The 21,715-nt window shown below is 32.2% G+C and overlaps 2 protein-coding genes and 1 long non-coding RNA gene across 14 annotated transcripts in view; 2 read left to right on the top strand and 1 right to left on the bottom strand.

Annotated features, from left to right (window-relative positions):
- The window catches only part of LOC105835035 (high affinity cationic amino acid transporter 1), a 207,955-nt gene that overhangs the window by 44,733 nt on the left and 141,507 nt on the right, over positions 1-21,715 (top strand). The gene's annotated exons all lie outside the window — the stretch shown is intronic.
- Positions 3,964-5,852, top strand: LOC105840324. Its single transcript, XM_012687227.3, has 3 exons — positions 3,964-4,673; positions 4,891-5,127; positions 5,602-5,852. Exons 1-3 carry the CDS (start codon positions 4,394-4,396, stop codon positions 5,646-5,648), a joined length of 564 nt encoding a protein of 187 aa, XP_012542681.1. The 5' UTR covers positions 3,964-4,393; the 3' UTR covers positions 5,649-5,852.
- LOC105840323 lies at positions 6,362-8,398 on the bottom strand. Of its 2 annotated transcripts, XR_001139380.3 has the most exons (4): positions 8,038-8,398; positions 7,213-7,833; positions 6,664-6,967; positions 6,362-6,599 (listed from the first exon to the last, which is right to left on the bottom strand). It is a non-coding gene; the product is annotated as an uncharacterized LOC105840323 (long non-coding RNA). The 2 variants fall into 2 exon arrangements; XR_003625871.2 differs by lacking the exon at positions 6,362-6,599 and having other exon boundaries at positions 6,664-7,833; positions 8,038-8,395.

Genomic DNA, 21,715 nt, shown 5'->3' on the forward strand with positions numbered 1-21,715 from the left:
TTATAATGTTACAGAATCACTACAAAAGAAGCCGAAAATAAAAATTGTCAATATTAGCGAGAAAGAAATAGAGTTGGATTATGATGAACTAATAGATACAATCAAGAAACAGAATAGTATTGGTGAATCTCGTATAAACATAGTTAAGAAAACTCGAAAAGAAAAAGTATGGATGATAGTCAGCCTAGAAGGAAAGGAAAAGAAGATAGATCTATAATAATTGAAGTAGATAAAATAACATATGAATTGATGTTAAAAAAAGAAAAGTTGAATATAGGCTGGAGAAAATGTGTTCAATCACTTCAGCATAAACAGATGTTTCAAGTGTTGGAGATTCTACCATATTGCAAAAAAGTGTACGAGAGATGAAATGTGTCATAAATGTGCATGAAAGCATAAAACAAGTGAATGTAGAGAGAAGCATAACAAATGTATAAATTGTACGCGGAAAAAAACCCCTCAAAAATGTATTTTTATACAAAACAAAATGTCCTTAAAAATGTATTTTTATACAAAACAAAACGTATCCTCAAAATGTATTCTTGTACATACAAAACAATTTTGATTTGACATTACAAAATAAGAGTATGAAGTTTTTTTTTATAAAAGTAATGATATGAAGATAATGCATCAACTATAAAAATGGATGTTTATACGAACAAGAACATTTACTGTTTTATTATTATTCTTTGGCTGACATTTATAGTTAATAAATATTTTACTACAAAACTTGGCGCCGCTAAACCAAATAATTTGCTAGCTCTCTTTTCTTTTCTCTTGCATTTGTGTGTGTGTGTGTTTAGTAAATAACTTAGTTTATAAGGAATCTCAATTTCTTAAGTGTGTGCGTACGTTCGAATATGTGTTACTTACTCTCTCTTTCTCTCTCCCTCTCATGCGAGTATAATGTTATCCCCATAAAAATTACTTTTTTAAAAAAAGGTAAAAAAAGCGCCAAGTATACGCGCGCAAAAAACCCTCAAAAATGTATTTTTATACAAAACGTTCTTAAAAATGTATTCTTGTAAAAGAACAAAAAATATATTTTCTCTACAAAAGTAATGATATGAAGAAAATGCGCCAACTATGAAAATGGATGTTCATACGAATTAGAACATCTACTTATTTGTACAACCTTAGTGGAAAAATTTCTCATATTTTTTCAGAAATTTTTTTAGAATTTTTCATCTTTCATATTTCCGAAAAATACTGAAAAATTTTGAAAAATTCTAAAAAAATATTAAAAATTGTTTAAATAAATTTTTTCAGAAATGACTGAATAGGAATTCTCAGAATATTTCAACACCTTTATATATGACAATTTCTGAGAAATATAACAAATTTTTCAAATGTTTTCAGAAATGACTAAATGAAAATTCTTAAAATATTTCAATATTTTTATGTATGACAATTTCTGAGAAATATAAAAAATTTTTCAAATTTTTTCAGAAATTATTGAATGAGAATTTTCAAAATATTGCAGTATTCTGTGGAAAAAAATTCCGAATAATACTAAAAATTTTTTAGATTTTTTAAGAAATGATCGAATGAGAATTTTCAGATTATTTCAATCTCTGTATATATGAAAATTTCTGAGAAATTAAAAAAATTTTTCCGATTTTTTCAAAAATAATTAGATGAGAATTCTCATAATTTGTAGTATTTCTACAAATCAAAATTTCTGAATAATAATAAGATTTTTTCAGAAATAACCGAACAAGAAATCTTAGAATATTTCAAAATTTGTGTATATGAAAATTTTTTAGAAATATCCTGAGTAGCAAAGATAAGTCATTTTGACGTCAAATTTTGGTCATATTGGTATGAATGATTCTATGATCAAAATGCGACCATGACATTTAAATGACGGCATATTGACGTTATTTAATGACGTCTTTATGACGTAATATTTTGGTCCTATTTCTCGCCGTCATTCCGCGACGTTCTTATGACGTATTAATTCGATCCTGCTTCTCGGTTAGCAAATATATTAATTTGAATTTTATGCGTTTATTTTTTATTAATTTGTATAAACATAATCCAACATATAAACATATAAACAAACATAAAAAAACTATTAATTCTAAAGACTATATCATAATCATCAATCTCTATAATATTTAGAATTATCCTAGACAGCACACAATATTTATGATAAATATTTATAAATATTTATAAATATTTTTTAATATTTATTAAAAAAAAATGTTATATAAATATTTTATACATATTTTATGGTACATAAAAAAAAATTTGTATTCAACATATTAGTAAAATATAGACTAAATATTTTATACAATATTTATGGTAAATAAAAAATTAAGATTTGTACAAGTAATATTTTGTAAATATTTATAAATATTTCATAAACATTTGTATAATATTTATGATATATCTTTATGATCTGATAAATCTAAGACCACAAAAATATTCATAAAATATTTGGATAAATATTTATAAAATATTCAAATAAATATTATAAATATTTTGTAAATATTTTATAAATATTGTGTGCTGTCTGTGTGAGATATAATTTAACTTTATCAAAAGAACATAACAAAAACATATTTTTATAAGTTATTCCACATGTTATTTTGCATATGTAAAAATCAGTAATAAAACTGTAGATTTATATTTATTTATAAATATTATTTAACTATACGTTTCATGTTTCTGACATTTGTTAGGCTGATCTATAGCAAATATGTATTCATGAGCATCAAGTGTTCATGGGTCATCGCAAAGTGATAGGTTGCGTACGATCTTCGAAGTCAAGCAACATCGACGGCGGTTCATAGTTGGATGGATAATCGCAGAAGTTAGGCAATGCCAGATTTGACTATGGTGTAGTGGGGATAACGATGCTTGTTGAGAAACAACGTAAATTTATATATATATTTTTTATTATAATTATGTTATAATGTATCATCATGATACATGAAATGTATCAATTCTCAGAATTTTTTAAGAAATATTTAGAAATATTCAAAAATTCTCTGAATTAATCAGAATTTTTTATTTTTCATCTAAGTTTTTCTGAGAAACGTTCTAATTCTTATAAAAAATCGGAAAAATTATCAGAAATTCTGAGAAAAATCTAAAAAATTCTGAAAAATTTTTCCACCAGTGAAATATTACAAATAAATATTTCAATACAAATAAATATTTTACTGCAAAAGCTTGGCGCCGCTAAACCGAATAATTTATTCCCAAGTAACACAGTCTACCTATATTAGCTGCGACAGCAAAAAAGTGGTTAGTACAACGTCCTCCCAGCTTTGTTTACAGATATTTGGCTGCAAATGCTATTTTACTGGATGTTTAGCTGCGAAAGCGCTATGACAGCTAATAGAAAAGTCAAAATACTGCAACAGCTATTTCAGCTATTTTGATAGCTATAAAGTCGTTGTGACAGACACTAAAAAAGTAAAATATGGCCACAGCTATTTTAACTATATTAATAGCTGTATAATTGTTGTGACAGCTATTAATAAAGTTAAAATAGCTGTGGCTATATTTTGCTTTTTTAGTGTCTGTCACAACGACTTCATAGCTATCAAAATAGCTGAAATAGCTATTGCAGTATTTTGACTTTTTTATTAGCTGTTATAGCGCTTTCGCAGCTAAACATCCAGCAAAATAGCATTTGCAGCCAAAACCTATAAACAAAGCTGGGAGGTTATACTAATCACTTTTTTTGCTGTCATTATAGTTTAAATTCGGTTATTAAAGATTATATTTTATCAGTTAGGTTAGGTTACACTTGTCAGTCATACTTTAAAATTAAAACTGAGCCAATATGGGAAAAACATTGTTGACCGACTTGCAAAAGTTTAAAAGATACAAAAAAAATAGTACTTTTTACAGAAAAATTGAACAACGTATGAAAAAAATTAATATTGTAAAAAAACCAATTTTGAAAACCCTACAACATTGGATAAAAAATATATTTTTTTAACATCACAAATACCATCATCATATGTACAAGTAAATGAAGAATCCACAGAATTGGGCTTTATTTTATCTGAAAACTTTTTCAAACACAAAAATTCAAGTCTTGATTGTAGAAGTAATTATAATAGTGAATCATCAGATAATGATGATGTATTTGAAGATGTGGCAGCCCAGTGTATCGACATACGATCGGCACTAAGAGAATGGGCACTGACATTTAACATATGTCATAATGCATTAAAGGCATTATTAAATATTTTAATTCCTTTAAAATTAAATATACCTCGAAATCCGAGGACACTATTGGAAACACCAAGAACACTGGTTACTGTACAAATGGGAACTGGACAATATTGGCACAATGGATTACAAACTTGCCTTGAAAAGTGCTTATCTCATATAGATAAATCAATGGACATCGCACTCAATTTTAATATTGATGGATTGCCAGTCCACAAGAATTCAAAGACACACACACACACACACACACACACAATTCTGGCCAATTTTATTTTCAATACATAATTTAAATATTGAACCTATGATTATTGGACTTTATTGTGGAGAAAGCAAACCTCCAACGCCTAATGAGTTTTTAACTTCTTTTGTCAATGAATTGTTGATCTTTTTAAATAATGGGATTATTATCAATGGATATAAAATTAACATACGTGTTCGATGCTTTATATGTGATACTCCTGCCAGATGTTTTATTAAAGGTAAGCTATATGTCTACATTTATTTTTAGATAATAAATTATAATTAAATAAAAATATTTATTATTATATATGAAGTAATTATTATATGTAAAGTATATAAGTATTATGTATAAAGTAATTATGTGCTAAATAGTACTAAATATTTTTCCTTTTTTTATATATAGAATTATAGCCTTTCAAATAATCATATTTATGTTTTTTAAATCTATTTTGACAGGTACTGTTAATTTTAATAGTTATAGTTCATGTCTGAAGTGCACGACTACGGGTGAATATTATTATAAAGAACATCGAATTAGTTTTCCACATATAGATATGCCTAGAAGAACTGATACAACTTTCCGCAACAGAACTGATCCAGACCATTATAAGATGGATACACTTTTGAAAAAACTTCCGATTGACATGATAAAAAGTATTCCGGTATCCGATTCATTGCACTTGTTAGATCTAGGTATAATAAAACGTTTATTAACTGGCTATGTACGGAATCTTAGGCTTCAAAACTAAATGGTCTGCAAATATAATTAAATCGGTATCTGATTTTCTCCTTTGATGTAAAATGCCAAACGAAATTTATCGAGCCGTTAGAGGACTCGATTGTTTAAAATTTTGGAAAGAAACAGAGTATCGAACATTTGGTTTGTACCTAGCGCCTGTTATATTAAAAGATTATTTATCCGAAAAAATATATCAACATTTTATGTTATTTTTTTGCAGTATTGTTATCTGTTATAGCAAGTCGTACTCAAGTTATTTACATGTTGCAGACAAATTACTTAAAACCTTTATAGAGCGTTATATTGAAATTTACGATATTAATTCTATTAGCAGTAACATACATAATCTTTGTCATTTGGTTGATGAAGTTAAGGATTTCGGCGATTTATTTACCTTTAATGCATATCCATTTGAAAATTATTTACAGAAAATAAAAAAGTCTTCGAATGGGAAACAACTCACTGCCACAAGTAGCGCGACGAATTTTTGAAATTAATAGTTTCAAACAAACTCTAAATGACAATAATAAAAAATTTCCTATTTTAAAGAATAAAAATTCTGGCGACAATTGTGATTCAAGTAAATATAAACATTTTTTTTACAAAGTTGAATTAATGGACAAATTAGCATTTACAAATGAAGACAGAAATAAATGGTTCTTAACAAAAAAAAATAAAATTGTTGGTATGAAAAACGCGACAATCTTTGAAAATAAAATTTATATATTCAGTTCGTGTTTGAAAGAAGTAAATAATTTTTTTGAAACCCCAATTGCATCATCGTATTTACATATATTTTCTGCAAGTCGCAAGGAATATTTACCTGAATGGTATGATGCCAACGACATTAAATGTAAATTAGTGGCGATAGAATATCATGAAAATATTGTATTTTTTCCGCTAATACATACTTTAGATTTATGTTGTAAATCCAATACTTAACATAGTTAAGCACTTAACAAATTTTTTATCTTACATTACTATTATTATTGTATGTAACACTTCAAATGTGATACTTTCAAACAATCGTTTTAATTAACTCAAATAAATATAAGTCTTTTTAATTAAAAAACCGTTTAAAATAAAATTAAAAACTGGAAACATTTTTATAATTTTTATAATATAATATGCAAAGAAAATTTTATAATAAATATTCTTATGATAAATAGTAAGCGTGAACCAAGAAAGTAATTATAAAAATTTTTATCATGTTTTTCAAATTACCATTTGTATGAATTACTTATAGTATAATTCCTTAAAATTTTTCTTGTGATTTGTAGCTATTCTCGTACATAGTAATTTTTATTATTAAATTTTCTTTATGTAATAATAGATAACTATGTTTACAGCTGTTCTTCTTCTTCTATATTTTTATCGTAATTGTCATCACGTTCAGTAGCTTCTTTAGAGTTTTCCTTTTTGTTTACTAAAAATTATTAATTATAAATAATAAATATATATTATATACATACATTGTACTTTTTACTCACCTCAATCGTTTTTCAAGCAGTTTACTTCGACTCACACTGTTTAAGAATTCGTTTCAGAAAAATCATATCGTCAACCGTATAATTTGAATCGGCTAAATGTAAAATTTTAAAAAATATTTTAATTATTCGATTGTATTTTAAAAAAGCAATTTTTTTTCATTTTTTCTTCTTTTTTCTTGGTAGAACCAGTCCATGAGCATAAAGTTAATAATTGCTTTTCAAATAATCGATCCATCAATAAGTACACTATTTTTTTCCCATCTTCTTTACCAGTCGTGCCTCCAATTTTACTCATTACTTTTATCTATTTGATGTATAAGCATAAATATAAATTAGACATGTTTGATGAGACTGCCTACAAACTGAAGTAAAGAGATAGAATATCATTCGCAAATATATGCCTTCCACGCTTTAGCATAGATCATGTATACATATATAACTATAAAAGACTTTACGTATCAACTCGTCACTTCAGTTTTTTGAAAGTCTCGACATTCATAAAATATTAAGGTTATATTATATGAAATTATAGATTATAAAGAAACTTACAAATGCTAATTCAAATTCCTGATTACATAGCTTTTTTTCTAAATTGTTAATATTCGATTCCGTTGCTAGTGGTTTCATTTGTTTTATATCGTTTTCAAGAATTTCGCTTTTTGATGTATCCTTTTCATGTCTCTCAGTAGTAACTTGATTTTTAATCAAAAGATCGATTAATTTGTCAAATTTAATATGTAACTCAGATAAATCTCGAAGAATACGATTTTCAAAACTTGCCAGGTTTGATTTTATTGTGTCAAATTGTTCTTGGACTAAATAAATACTAAAATTTTATTCTACAATATTTTATACAACATCACATAAATATCAGAGCTTTGAATATTGTCCAACCATTCGTGAAAACTGTTCAAAAGTAAAGTGGAAGTTTCATCACTTTCAATTATTATTGCATTTGTAGATTCTATAATTCCTAATTTTTTTGAAGTACTTTCCAAAGTTGGGTCAATAACTTGAATAATATTGACTGGATTTTCAACATTTTTAGCCAGTTTTACATTATTATTTATAATATTGTTATTTTCCATTATTAAATTATTAAAATCAGTCTGAGAATTATCTTTAGTCTGGAAACGTTGTGTTTGTCTTGAAGAATTCAGGAGAAAAAAACTGTAAATAAATAATATATAAATTAATAAAATTCAATTTAAGAGTTTCTGTAATAACAGATTTTTATAAACAATTTTTTATAAATATTTGAATGTAATAATTTTTTATAGCTAGAGCTACTCAATTTATTATTCAGACATATGTAAAATTAAATAAATTTTTTATAAAAATACAATGTCTATATATATGTATATATGCACTCACTTCTCTTCATCCTCAGTATCATTAAACTGACTTAAATATTTTTCCGCTTGAACAGCGGCTTGAAACATAGTAAAATTTCTTTTTTTTACCGTACATTTTTGTTTTGACCAATTATTGTCTGGTAAAATACTATCGTTTTTTCGGAGATTCATTCCTTTTCGTTCTGGCGGCCAAAATAAAATCCCGTTCTTTTCCCAACTTTCGGGTACGACACATAAATTTACTTCCCCTTCTTCTATCGTTTCCACAATTATAAACATTTTTGCAATTAAATAAATTTGTTGCACAGCAAAAATCAATTTTCAGAGGTTATGCAATCAGCGTGTTTACATATGTACGCCATGTGAGACGTAGCGAGGTAGCACGTGAAGTGAGACGTTTATCACGCTTGCGCACCATTAGTGCTCGAGTATGTTCATTGGTAAAAGCTAAATTACAGTCAAAATAGCTGTAATTTGGCTGTAATTTGTATTCCAAAGCGAATGTAAAAAGTAGCATGACTATCAATTTTATATTACATCTAGCATGTATCAGCGACGGTTAAGCGAATGCGTTATTTATAAGACTCGAAAATTAATACTTAAGGCTCTGTGTGTAGTTCTGTAATTAGCATACTTAGAAATTTGCATCTGCGTTAATATTATTATATGTATAGTATAAGTTGTAGTAATTTACAGTTATTAATTAATAATATACATTAATTTTTTTTATCTCAATTTAATAAGGTAAAGATTCCAAGTTCAATCCTAGTTAAACAAATAATTTTTTTATTTTTTAAACATAATTTTAAAATTAAAATTTAATTTAGTTAATTTATATTTTTAAATCTTAATTTATAAGTATTTATATTCAGAACATTTATTTATTAAATTATTTTTATACCTTATTAATTTATTTACTAAAATAGCGAATGTATAGCTGTAAAACGGCTGTGAATATGTTGTTGCTGCTATTTGGTTGTACAGCTATTTTGCTGCAAAGAAGTTATTATAACTTTTTTATAGCAACATAGCTGTACAGCCAAATAGCAGCAACAACACATTTAAAACCTAAAAATGTCCCATTTTTACTGCTACAACATTGTCAAAACGTTGCAATAATGTTGTGGCAGTAACTGTGCTAGACAAAAATGCTGTGATTTAAACTGCAACAACGTTATCGCAGCCATTTTGCAGCTTTACGTGTTACTTGGGTTAGCTCTCTTTCTTTTTCTTTTGTGCGTGCATCTAAATGTGTATGTGCGTGTGTGTGTGTTTAGTATATAACTTCGTTTATAAAAAAACAATTTTTAATATCTTAATCTCTTATGCGTGCATGCGTACATTCTTTCTCTCTCTCTCTCTCTCTCTCTCTCTCTCTCTCTCTCTCTCAATTACTTTTATTTTATAGGAAAAAAAAACTGTAATAACTCCTATAATACATTTTCCAAGATAATTTTTTTCCATAATAGCTACTCGCAAGTTTTTCGACACTCGACTTCTGTATATTGTGCTTCTGTTATTGCTCACGCTACTATTTATCGACTTATTTTGCTCTTATACTTATTGTACGGCACACATTGTTTGTTCTGCTTCCATTCCAAACTTTTTGTACTCCGCTCTGCGCTCACTGCCTACAATCGCATACTGTATAATCTGCGCTCTTATGTATTTCGCTTCAACCTGCATATTCTGCTTATCACTGCTCCGCCTTGCATATCATAATGTACTACTTATTTACCACACATTGTACGTTCTTAGGGGGCTTGTCCTAAAATGTTTAAATAAATGCTTCTCTTTCTCTTTTTCTCTTTCTCTCTCTCTCTCTCTCTCTCACGTGCGTGTATAATACGTATATAACGTCATTATGATTTCGATTGCAAAAAATTGTAATTTTTAATTATTATTATTTCAGTCTATAAGTTAAATTGTAAAAAAGCAATTTTGTGTTAAAGCAAATTATTCGGCGCCAAGTTTTTGTAATAAAATATTTATTTGTATTAAAATATTTATTTGTAATATTTGTACAAATTAGTATTTGTAAAAGTAGATGTTCTAATTCGTATGAACATCCATTTTCATTTGGCGCATTTTCTTCATATCATTACTTTTGTGGAAAAAATGTATTTTTTATTCTTTTACAAGAATATATTTTTGAGAACTTTTTTTGTATAAAAATACATTTTTGAGGGGGTTTTTTGCGCATGTATATGTGGCGCTTTTTTTACTATTTAAAAAGGTAATTTTTGTGGGGATTTCACTTATTTTGTAGTGACAAGTATCTCATTTTTTTTTGTAATATATAGATATTAAGACAATTTTAAATTTTACTTATGAGTATTTCGGCAAAATTTGCTGTAACATCAATCTGACAGCAAGTTCCGATTGACTTTAAATTTTATTCGACGTACCCGAGGTTAATGTTTAGTTTTATGTATATTATAAATAAATAAATATATTATATATTAATTACATTATGTTCTTAATTAAGGGGGGCAAGTCATGTAAATCGAAATTTTTTAGCAATTTTTTTTCTTGCTTAAATTTATAGGAAATTTTCCGTAGAAATATAGTAGAAACCGATTTGAGATTTCCTTCTATGTTATTTTCGTCAAAAAGTGAATGGTCGAATTGGGCGGAGCACTCATGTAGACGAGTCGGAAACTCAATCTTTCGATCCCTCTGTAATAAATGTTAACCTGGCTGTGTTAGAATAATGTTAAAAAAACAGGAAGATCTGCTCTATGGCTCTGGAATCGCAGATTAGCAAAAAACTGCGGTAAGTTAAAATAAGTTACGATTTTTTCACGATTTTGTTACTTGAACTTTAAACGCGTTTTTCTCCAAACTTTTTTTTTTTAATTGGCGTGCAAGATAAATCAAAAATTATTCATCCGATTGAGATTCTCCTTGTGCACACATTTAGATAAATACTTTCCTCATAAATTGAACCTTTATTTGTAATTGTATTGTTTAAATAAATTATTTTTATTGCATAATTAACACGAAAATTTTTCGTAAAAATCAATACTTTTTTTTCTACGTGTCGCCATTTTTACAATTTTGCATTTTTTCTTTAACAATAGGTTCAATCGATAACGCAAACCGTACAAAAAAGAAATCTATTTGGTTTTTTGTTTCAGATGAATACAAGCAGCGCTACATTGCACGCCGACAAGTGACTTCAACGTCGACGCATTAGATTTACATTATTATTATTTATAAAATACATATTATTTTTCTGTCAAAAAATATTTTTTAGTAGTTCAATATTACAATAACATACTCTGAAAATTTCAAAAGAATTGGTTGTATTATATAATTTCCTCAAACAAAATTCCAAAAAATCACTCAATTTTCAGCGCGTTACATGACTTGCTCTCCTTAATTAGTTAAGAACGTAATACTAAATGTAATAATTAACGTAATACTAACGTAATAATTAACGTATTAATTAATTAATTAATTAATGTATTTTGCGGTATTATTGGTGAACAGCTCTATTATTTTTCCATTAATCTTTCGCATATTCAGCAGCACTGGAAGATACGTGTTGAAGACGCACTTAAATATCATATCAAAATAATTCAACTAATCAAAGCAGACTTACAAAAAGCTATTGATTCTTATGATAAATTATTTATAAAGTAAGTCAGTTCGTCTTGATCATAGATATTATACGCACGGAATATAACTATATATTTAATAACATACATTTTATATGATGTATAATCTTTAATTACAAATTTTAGGAGAATTAACGTTCCAAAAATAATGTACATTGCGTATGAAAAGAGAATCAGTGACATGTGCATAATCATTACAAAAAACGTGTGTGCCAGATTGAAACGAATTGAAGTTGATAGCACTGACAACGTAAAATTGAATTTAGTCAGGACACTATTCGAACCCTTTATCTTACGCTTCAAAGATACGCCATGTAAGTTATACAATTTTGTTAAAATCAACGTTTTAACTTTAAACATTTTGTGCCGAAGAAGAGTTAGAAAATATGAAGATACAAAATTATTATAAATGGTTCAGGAGTGGTGTCGCACATTGGTTAGAAATTGCAGTGCCATGTATAAAGCACTTAAATGCATGGAAAGAGCAGTTGAAATTGATACTTTAGGAGCAGTCGACAATACTGTTGATAACAAATACAGTTCGAGCGCTGTAGATACATTAACTACGTTTTATCAAATTCGAATTTTCTGGACGCTGCTAGCGTGACCGGACGTTGAAGATTCTTATACGTTCTTAGCAAGAATTACACAGGCACACAAAAAAAAGTGGTTGGACCGGCGGACTAAACTAGTCAATCCTTATGTATTTCGACCCGCTGAATCCAAATTCAATGTCAGAATTGCTACATTGGCTCATTTTTTCCTAACCTCAAAAATATATTTTTTTTAAATCTTGGTCCGGCGAACCAGACTAGTCTATTTTTATGTATTTTGATCCGCTAAATCCAAATTCAAGGTCAGAATTGCTAAATTAGCTCAATTTTTTTTAACCTCAAAAAACATCTTGTAAAAGCAGTTTGGATCACAAATGTATAATCCGGAATGTGCAGGCTTGTGTAACCATATTACCCGGGGAAAATTCAATACCTATGACAAGTTTGTGTTTCTGTAAATAGCGTAGAAAATTCACTCCCTTTTTCTATTATATCCCATACAGCACAGAAAGATTGCAGCAACATTGTGGCAACATTTCAACGCAAGATTGCAATATTGCATAAACGTTGTGAAATGTTGCTGCAAGGTTGCTGCAAGATTGCAGCAATGGTAAAATGTCCGCTTTTAGAAATATTGTTACGTAATATTGTAGCAATATTGCAGTAAAATATGTATACAATATTATTCAGAAAAAGATTATTCAAAATAATTTATCTGATTTTAAATAACTATTTTGAATTTAACAAATACAGAGTGATTAGTGAAACTTCAACCAAAAGATAAACTTTACAAGTTTTGTCTTTTATCTTATATAAGTACATTATAAGATGAGAGACAAAACTTACAAAATTTATCTTTTAGTTGACGTAATCACTCTGTTGTTAAATTCAAAATATAGTTATTTAAAACCGAATGAATTAATTGGATGATCGTTTAGTTAATGTCACTATAATCACTCAGTATTTGTTAAATTAAAAAATACAGTTATTTAAAATAATTTTGAATAACCTTGTACTCTGTTATACACAAATCTACATAATAATAGTTTTACACACAAATTAAAACTACTCCAGAATGCATGTATTTCTATAGATGAAAAATTTTAAATAATATAGAACGATCGCTTTTACATTATTTTTGAAAAGTTACTGTAATATATTAATTTATTCAAACTGTATTGAATATTAATTTTATCTATTTTCACTATTTTAATAATATTTTAAAATGTTGCTGCATCATTGCTGAAGTAATATTGTAAAATAATGTCTTTGCAATATTTCTGAAACATTACATCGCAATATGCAATGTTGCAACGTTGCAGCAATGTTGCTGCAAGCTTTTGTGCTGTATGGGATTTCTTTTATTCTCGAAGATTCTGTGCAATGGCGTTTCTTTCTTGTACGGAAAGAAACTATTAAAAACTATTGAAAAATAACTATTCAAAACTATTGAGAGAACTGTTAAAAATTTCAAGTAGTAAATTCGGACATTACTATTGGAATCGTCAATAGTTTACTATTAAAATGAATAGTAACTATAGGCATTTACTATTTATTACTAATGGAAACGTTAATAGTTTACTATTGGTGTGAATAGTAACTGTACCCCTATAACCATTTCTGCTGTGACAAATGTTGGCAACAGATTCTGTTACCAAAAAGGCGACAAATGAGAAACATATCTTGTCATTGCAAACACTATTAGCAGATATTCAGCAAATATTTAGCAACGTCTGTCATCAGAATACATGACAAAATAATAGTGAACTGCGAGCAGATTTATTGAAAGTATTGATAACAGATTGACGACAAACACCAAAGTGCAAACAATGTCAGCAAATTGCCTGTAGAAATGCAACAACATTTGTGTGTCAAAGTACGCGACAGATTGATACCAGAAATGCAGCAGATCTGTCGAAATGTCAAATTGGCAATAAGAAGTGCGGCACCGTCGATAGGCGGCTTACTTTCTCGGGAGTAAAATGCAGTCAACTCGCTACATAAAGACCACTCGCAGCGCGAAGGTAAGCAAAAATTATCTTCCTTCGCTGCGCCTGCGGAAGAGTCCGATGTGGCGGTGGACCGCCACATTATACTTTTATAATACAGAACTGGTAATATTTTTATTTTTTTGGAATGAGATTTAACTACAAAGAAATTTAATGAAATTAATTGCACCTAGAATAGATGATATACCTGCGATATAAATGGAAAAAATAGATAGGTCAATTGATCCCCCCTATAGGAAATATTAGATGCTAAGGAGAGGGTTGGGTAAATTATTTAATCTGTTTCTACTCCTGAATTAATAAATCTTCCCAGGAGATTGCTTACATCGATTCTCAAATAAAATTATAACTGTGATGAAAGAAGAAATGAAAAGATTCGACAAATCTGTCGCCAATCTGTCATCATTTATACAGATCTGTTGCATATTTGGCGCAAATCTGCTGTGAGTTTACGTTGCAACATCTGTTCTCAATTTGCTGCGTGAATTTGTCATTGTATTGCTAGTGACAGGTCTGCTCTGGTGTTGCACCCAATTTGATATCAGGATTTGATAACAATTTTTGCTTGCAATTGGGGCGCACTCGAGGACACAGTAGGCCATGGTTTTGGCAGCCTGATTCCGCAAGAAATTTTTAGCAGTCTGCTGACAATTTGGTAGCAAATGGTTAGCTGGGTAGGTGTTTACTATTCATTACTATTGGAATCGTCAATAGTTTACTATTAAAGTGAATAGTAACTATAGGCGTACGTCAATAGTAATGTTCAAATTTACTACTTAAAATTTTGTAGTTCTCTTAATAGCTCTTTTTTTACTCACAAAACATTTTTTACTCACTTTTATATAAAGAATCTCGTGTATTTTGTGTTAGGTATTTTTGTTACACCCTGTATATTAAATAATAATAATAATATAATATATAATATATTATACATTAATATATTATATTAGAATATGTAAATATTATAAACAAGAAAGCGAAGCCATCTCAAGGGATGGCACAGTAGTGCTTAGTGGGTTCAAATTTAATACAGCTTGATTAGCTCATAGTGAAGATGATGATGTAAAAATAATTTGTAAATGTCATTGTGCCGCTTTCGAGTTACACAGCGAACAAACAAACAGACACACCAAACAAATTTATTATAATAGATATGTGTAATATGTGTATATATACGTTTCGCAAAATGTACAATTTTTATAATTAAAATTTTTATAATTGTAAAAATACATAAATCGTAATCCAATATTTATTAATTCTACCATGAATAAGTAAATCTTATAATTTACAGAATATATATGCGCGCGCGTGTGTGTGTAGCATGTGTCATGTGTGTCGTGTGTTTGAAATATTTTGAAGCCAAATATAGAAAAATATCATGTGTTCGGATTTACAATTATTATCAAATTATTAGTAATATTACTCACAAATAGTTACTATTCATGTAGTTACTCTTTAATTACTGTTTAGTTAGGTAGTTGTGAATAGTTATTATTCGGAACTATGCGCCAATAGTCGTAGTTACTATTCAATTGTTGTTTAGTTACGTAGTTACGATTAGTTACTATTTGAAACTATTCACCAATAGTCGTAGTTACTTTTCAATTACTCTTCGGTTACATAGTCACGAATAGTTACTATTTAGAACTATTCACCAACAATTGCAGTTACTATTCAATTACTATTTATGCACGTAGTCACCAATAGTTACTATTCAAGTTACTACAGAAATTGAATAGTAACTATAAAAATTTGAATAGTTCTTAATAGTTCTCAATAGTTCCTTTTTATACGGGTTCCTTTCACAGAAACATCACGTTTGAGCGTCCAGCAGAAATCAGCCATCGTATTCACATCCCACTTGCATTGATATCGATACTACATCTCCTTGATGTCCTGATGAAATCTTTCTCCATATTCTTCACTATAATCACCTAGATTTTCTGGGAAGTAGTCGATATGAGAATCTAAAAAATGCAACTTAAGATTCATTAAGCAACCTAGTTTTCTATAATTTTCCATCATTTCCGCTATCCTTTCTCTATAATCTTCACTTTTGCGGTTTTCTAAAAAATTTTCCCCAGGTAATGTGGTTACGCAAGCCTACACGTTCCGGATTATACATTTGTGATCCAAACTGCTTTTACAAGGTGTTTTTTGAGGTTAGGAAAAAATGAGCCAATGCAGCAATTCTGACATTGAATTTGGATTCAGCGGGTCAAAATACATAAAGGTAGATTATTCTGGTCCGCTGAACTAACATTATTAGTAGTTAATAATAAGACAGTTCTAACCCAGGTGCTCCGAGGGGGGTGCGGGTGTGTGGGGGGGTACCGGTAGGCGCGGGGGTATGACGTCACGTGGGGAGGGGGATCTCGCGGTTCGGAAATTGCTGACGCAGTATTTTCGGGTCCGCGACCCGGGAGCGGGAGAGGGGGAATCGGGGTCCGCGACCGCCGCCGCCGCCGCCGCCGCTGTTATAGCAGCCATCGCTGCGGTGTTCACTCTCTCCCTCTATTCCGAATCTATCTCTCTCTCTCTCTCTCTCATCCGTACGCGATATTTCCAGCAATACAGTTTTATCATTCTCTCGCTCTTTCTCTTTCATTCGTTGCGTTCTTTCATATGCAGTTACATACATGCGTTCCCACCCATCTTATCTATGTACCTCCTACTCGGTTCTGCGCACGCCATTATACCGCAAAGGAATAGGGAAGAGAGAAAATAAGTTATAATAATTATTTATAATTTTTTTCATTTATTCCTTTTGTAACGCGTCGTATACAATATTGTCTGATGCATAAACCATCAGTTCGCAATCTACGAGCAAAGTTTTTACACATATTTCATTTAACAATTTGACTGCATCGCACTTGTTATGAATATTATTTCGCCGCAAACAGTTTACAAATTGATTATATCGTTCTTTTACTATATGCATATCATCCCATAACTTAAAATATGCATTATTGATAACATCTTTAAGATTTAGTAAAAATTGCACAGTCGATGGTTTCATGTACATAATTTTGTTATTTAAAGTGAATTTTATGATACTCTCGTTACGTATTTTAACGACTTCGATGAAAAGATCATTAATCCACAACGATGTAGCGGTTGTCGACTGCAGGAGTTGCTCGATATCTGTCCGTTTCTCAATCATTATTACCCAGGTATCACGTGACAGCGGTATCTCATTATCCTTGTTGTCACCAAGAATCATCTCTACAAAAGGCTCAAGTCCCACACTGATTCCTATATCCAAATATTTGTAGAATGTAGCCGTCAAAGCAAATCTCCTCCCCAGAATGGGGAGTATGACGCGGCTGCGACATTGTTCTGTAAAGAAAAAATGTTGCAAGATATAAAAAATAAAATCCAATTAAATATGTAACAAAATTTGATTTAATTAATTTAAGAAATACTTACGGTTTATCACACGTTTCATTTTGCTGAATCGGAACGTAATAGTTCATTTTCAGGGGAAACTCCGACTTCTTTTGATTAACTAATGCAAGATTGGAAATTTACCGTCCGTATTCCGCTGATTAACTGATGTGATACCGTTGTCAGAACTCTTCTTATATTGCACGCCCTTCACACATCTCAGTAGAGGGGACAATCACATACTTCTTCACACATCTCAGTAGAGGGGACAATCACTATTTCAAACTTTACACATTCAAGGATGACCAACGTTTCAGAGGTCAAGCGCCGATGTACGGCTGCTGCGGCAAAATATGTTTTAGGCACATACATTTGATACTTACTGATAAGATCATACGAAAATCACACATTCAAATAATGTGAATCTTTGAGAGGTCAAGCGCCGATATACAGCTGCTGTGACAAAATATGTTTTAGGCATGTACATTTGATACTTACTGATGAGATCATACGAAAATCGCACATTCAAATAATGCAAATTTTGCAGAGGTCAAGCGCCGATGTACGGCTGCTGTAACAAAAATATGTTTTAGGCACGTACATAAATCATTTGATACTTTCTTGATGAGATCATTCAGAATCACACATTCAAATAATGCAAATCTTGCAGAGGTCAAACACCGATGTTAAGACAAAGAAAATAAAGAGTTATAAAAAATATATAAGCGGTCGGGAAGCACATAATATCGCATTTGATGCGAAGTTTAAGATCCGAGTGCAAGTTGAAACCGTCATCAATCCGGAGTAATAATTCAGTGCAATATGTGTTCAGTGTGCGCACAGTAGAGACTTCTTAGTATAAAAACTACATTATTACAACATGAATGACGATATCGTAGAAGATGCCATTTATGTTCTTAACAATAATGATGATTCCGAAAAACGAAAGCATGTGCAGAGAATATCACCAGTGTAATTTCTACGTGATCGAGAACTCGGTATACGCGGAACGCATGAACGCACCGTAATACAGGAAGTTTACATACACGAGCAATTTGTTCATAACTGGCCTCATCATATGAAGCACAAATTATATAAAGAGATACTCAATTCGGTTGACACCGATGAAAATGAATATGATATAGCAAAACAAATCGTAGAAAAGACTCAGGAATGCTGTTACCATCTCATTGAGATACCAGCAGGTGTTGGAAGATATATCGAAGTGATAGCAATAACGTCCCACTTTGCTTATAATACTGAGAATCTCTATGTAGAGAAAATGCTGCGTACTTACCACGAATTTTCAAATCTTTTGAACAATGATGAGGATGAATACTGTTGCGCTCCCCGAAGCACTCTCGCACTTCCACACACACACTCACTTCCGCTCGCGAACGCGGCGGAATAAGAACACGCTTTTGGCGAACAAGGAACTTTATTATAAGCAGCGAACACGTTTACAACAACTCCGAGCACGTCCGCACGAGTTGACGTCTCAGGAAGTTCTAAACAAAACCATTTGTTTATACATAACTAAGCAACGCCGGGGCCGACAGACTCAGCTGACTGAAGCAATCGATATATTGATTTTTAGCGTTAAGCTTGCGCTCACAACGCGCGCAAAGCTCACGCTCGCGAAGCTCACGTTCGCAACACTACCCCCCTTCTTCAGAATTGTCGTCCCGACAATTCAAGGAGGATTTCTTCGAGGAAAACTTCCTGGACTTAGTTTCAGACGTTTCTTGCTCTACCCTGAGCCGCAGCCACAGGTTACCGAGCGACGCCTTCTTCCCCTCCACCTGCCGAAACTTCCGCTCATCCCCATCTTGGAAGTGGCCAGCTTCCAGAGCGATGCACGGAGTCCCAACCTTCCGAAGCGAAGAACTCGCCCGTTTCCTCTTCTTACATCGACGACGCTTCACTCTTCACAAGTGACTTGCGCCCTTCTTACTTGTATTTCGGACAAGGGGGGGGGGGGTATGACTCCGTGGTCCCCTTTAGTCCCGAAGGACTCCCAAGTCCCCGTCTCGGCATTTGCCCAAAGTCTCACGGAAAAACCACGTCCAAAAACCGTGAGCGAGACGGTCTTCTTAGAAGGAGTACCCTCTTCAGAAGACTCAATTCGTTTCTCTCCTGCTTCAGATGTAAACTTCCGACCCGAGCGTCACCAAATTCAACGTTTTAATCTGAAAAAGAAAAACAGCAGAACCAACCAGACAAAAGTAATTTTATTTTAAACCGCGTTTCCCACATTTTCAGGGCATTCAAACCGAAAATGCCCTACTTTTCCGCAAGACCAACATTCTTTAGAATTGAATTTCCCCTTTTCCCCATTTCGACCATTTTCCTTTTTAATAAAATTTTTAAACGCGGTCTTTGACTTTTCCCCGCTATTTCCTTTTCCGTTATCATTCTTTTCCCCCGCATCCCTTTTTCCGAAATTCCCCCTGTTCAAGAAATTACCCCCCTGAATAACTTTTACCGCCTTAGCCCTTTCAATCGCGATTTTTAAAGAAGTTATCCCTTCTAATTGAAGCGTTCTTTTTACGAAACCGTCCGCGAGAGAGGACACAAATTGCGCGCAAGCGATTTTGTCCCGAACCAAAAAAGGGCACTCAGGATACGCCTGCCGCGCGAGCCTCTCAAGTTCCGCCCCGAAAGAAGCAAAATCTTCCCCAAACCTCTGTCTCCGATTTGTGAAAAGCGAATAAAAATTCTGGGAATTATGCCCTTCCCCAAAACGCAACTCTAATTTCGAAACCAGCTCTGAAAAATTTACGTTTCCGAAATCCGACACATTTTCTAAAATGGAACGCGCTTTTCCCCTCAAGCACGAAGCTAGGGCCACTGTTTTCGCGGAATCCCCCCAAGAATTCGCCCGCGCTATTAAATCAAATTGGGAAAGGAATTCTCGAAGAGAAACCGTCCCATCAAAAGTATCAGGCTTTAATTTATATCCAAGCAACGTGCCCGACGAAATTTCATTCGCGGAAAAGTTATTGGAAGGACTTAGCTGTGGCGGAGCTCCTCGCTGAAGTTGGAGCTGTCGCAGCATTTCCTCCTGTTGCTCGCGTTCTCCGCGCACGCCCTGAAGCTGTTGCACGCTCTCTCGCAGGCGCTGTAGCTCCTCGTCCCGTCGCCGAAGCGTTTCAGCGAACTCCTGTTGTTGGCGCGCCTGCTCCACGCGCAGAAGACGAAGCTCCTCTAGCAGAGCTTGAAACTCCGGCGCAACCGCTCCGACACTTCCCACAGAGGGCCCGGGAGTCTCAGGGCGTCTTCTCTTTGAAGGAACGCGCCGTCCCTCGTCGGAAATCACATCCGTTGCCATGGCCGTTGTCAAGGAAGATCCCGGACGAGCCCCCAAAAAGTGTTGCGCTCCCCGAAGCACTCTCGCACTTCCACACACACACTCACTTCCGCTCGCGAACGCGGCGGAATAAGAACACGCTTTTGGCGAACAAGGAACTTTATTATAAGCAGCGAACACGTTTACAACAACTCCGAGCACGTCCGCACGAGTTGACGTCTCAGGAAGTTCTAAACAAAACCATTTGTTTATACATAACTAAGCAACGCCGGGGCCGACAGACTCAGCTGACTGAAGCAATCGATATATTGATTTTTAGCGTTAAGCTTGCGCTCACAACGCGCGCAAAGCTCACGCTCGCGAAGCTCACGTTCGCAACAATACGTTCTGTCTGAGCAAGAGAAGGAGATATGTTTTTATATTCGATGTGAAAGACAAAGCAAGCTAATGCAGTTTGAAATTCAAGACAAATTTCGATTCTGCATTAGATGCTACGAAACTATATGCGAGTGTCCTGTTGAAGATTGTATGGTGTTGTTTTAAAACAGTGATAAAAAGACAACAGTGATAAAAATGGAGAATAATTTCGAGCGAGTGGAACGCGAGCTGTTGGAGCAAGCAAATGGAGTCACTACTTTGAGCGAGTGTTTTATGTGGTTGCAGCGATGCGACGAGATTATACAACAGCTTGAGGAACATAGCCGCATAAAGCGTCCTCGGCTTGCCGTCGGACAAAGACAATCGTTGGTGGCGAGGATCGCGCGACTCGAAGGTGAAAAAACACATTTACAAAGACGTTTCGTGCATGTAGGGG

The sequence above is a fragment of the Monomorium pharaonis genome, chromosome 3, assembly GCF_013373865.1.
Source record: "Monomorium pharaonis isolate MP-MQ-018 chromosome 3, ASM1337386v2, whole genome shotgun sequence".
In the NCBI taxonomy this organism is placed as follows: domain Eukaryota; kingdom Metazoa; phylum Arthropoda; class Insecta; order Hymenoptera; family Formicidae; genus Monomorium; species Monomorium pharaonis.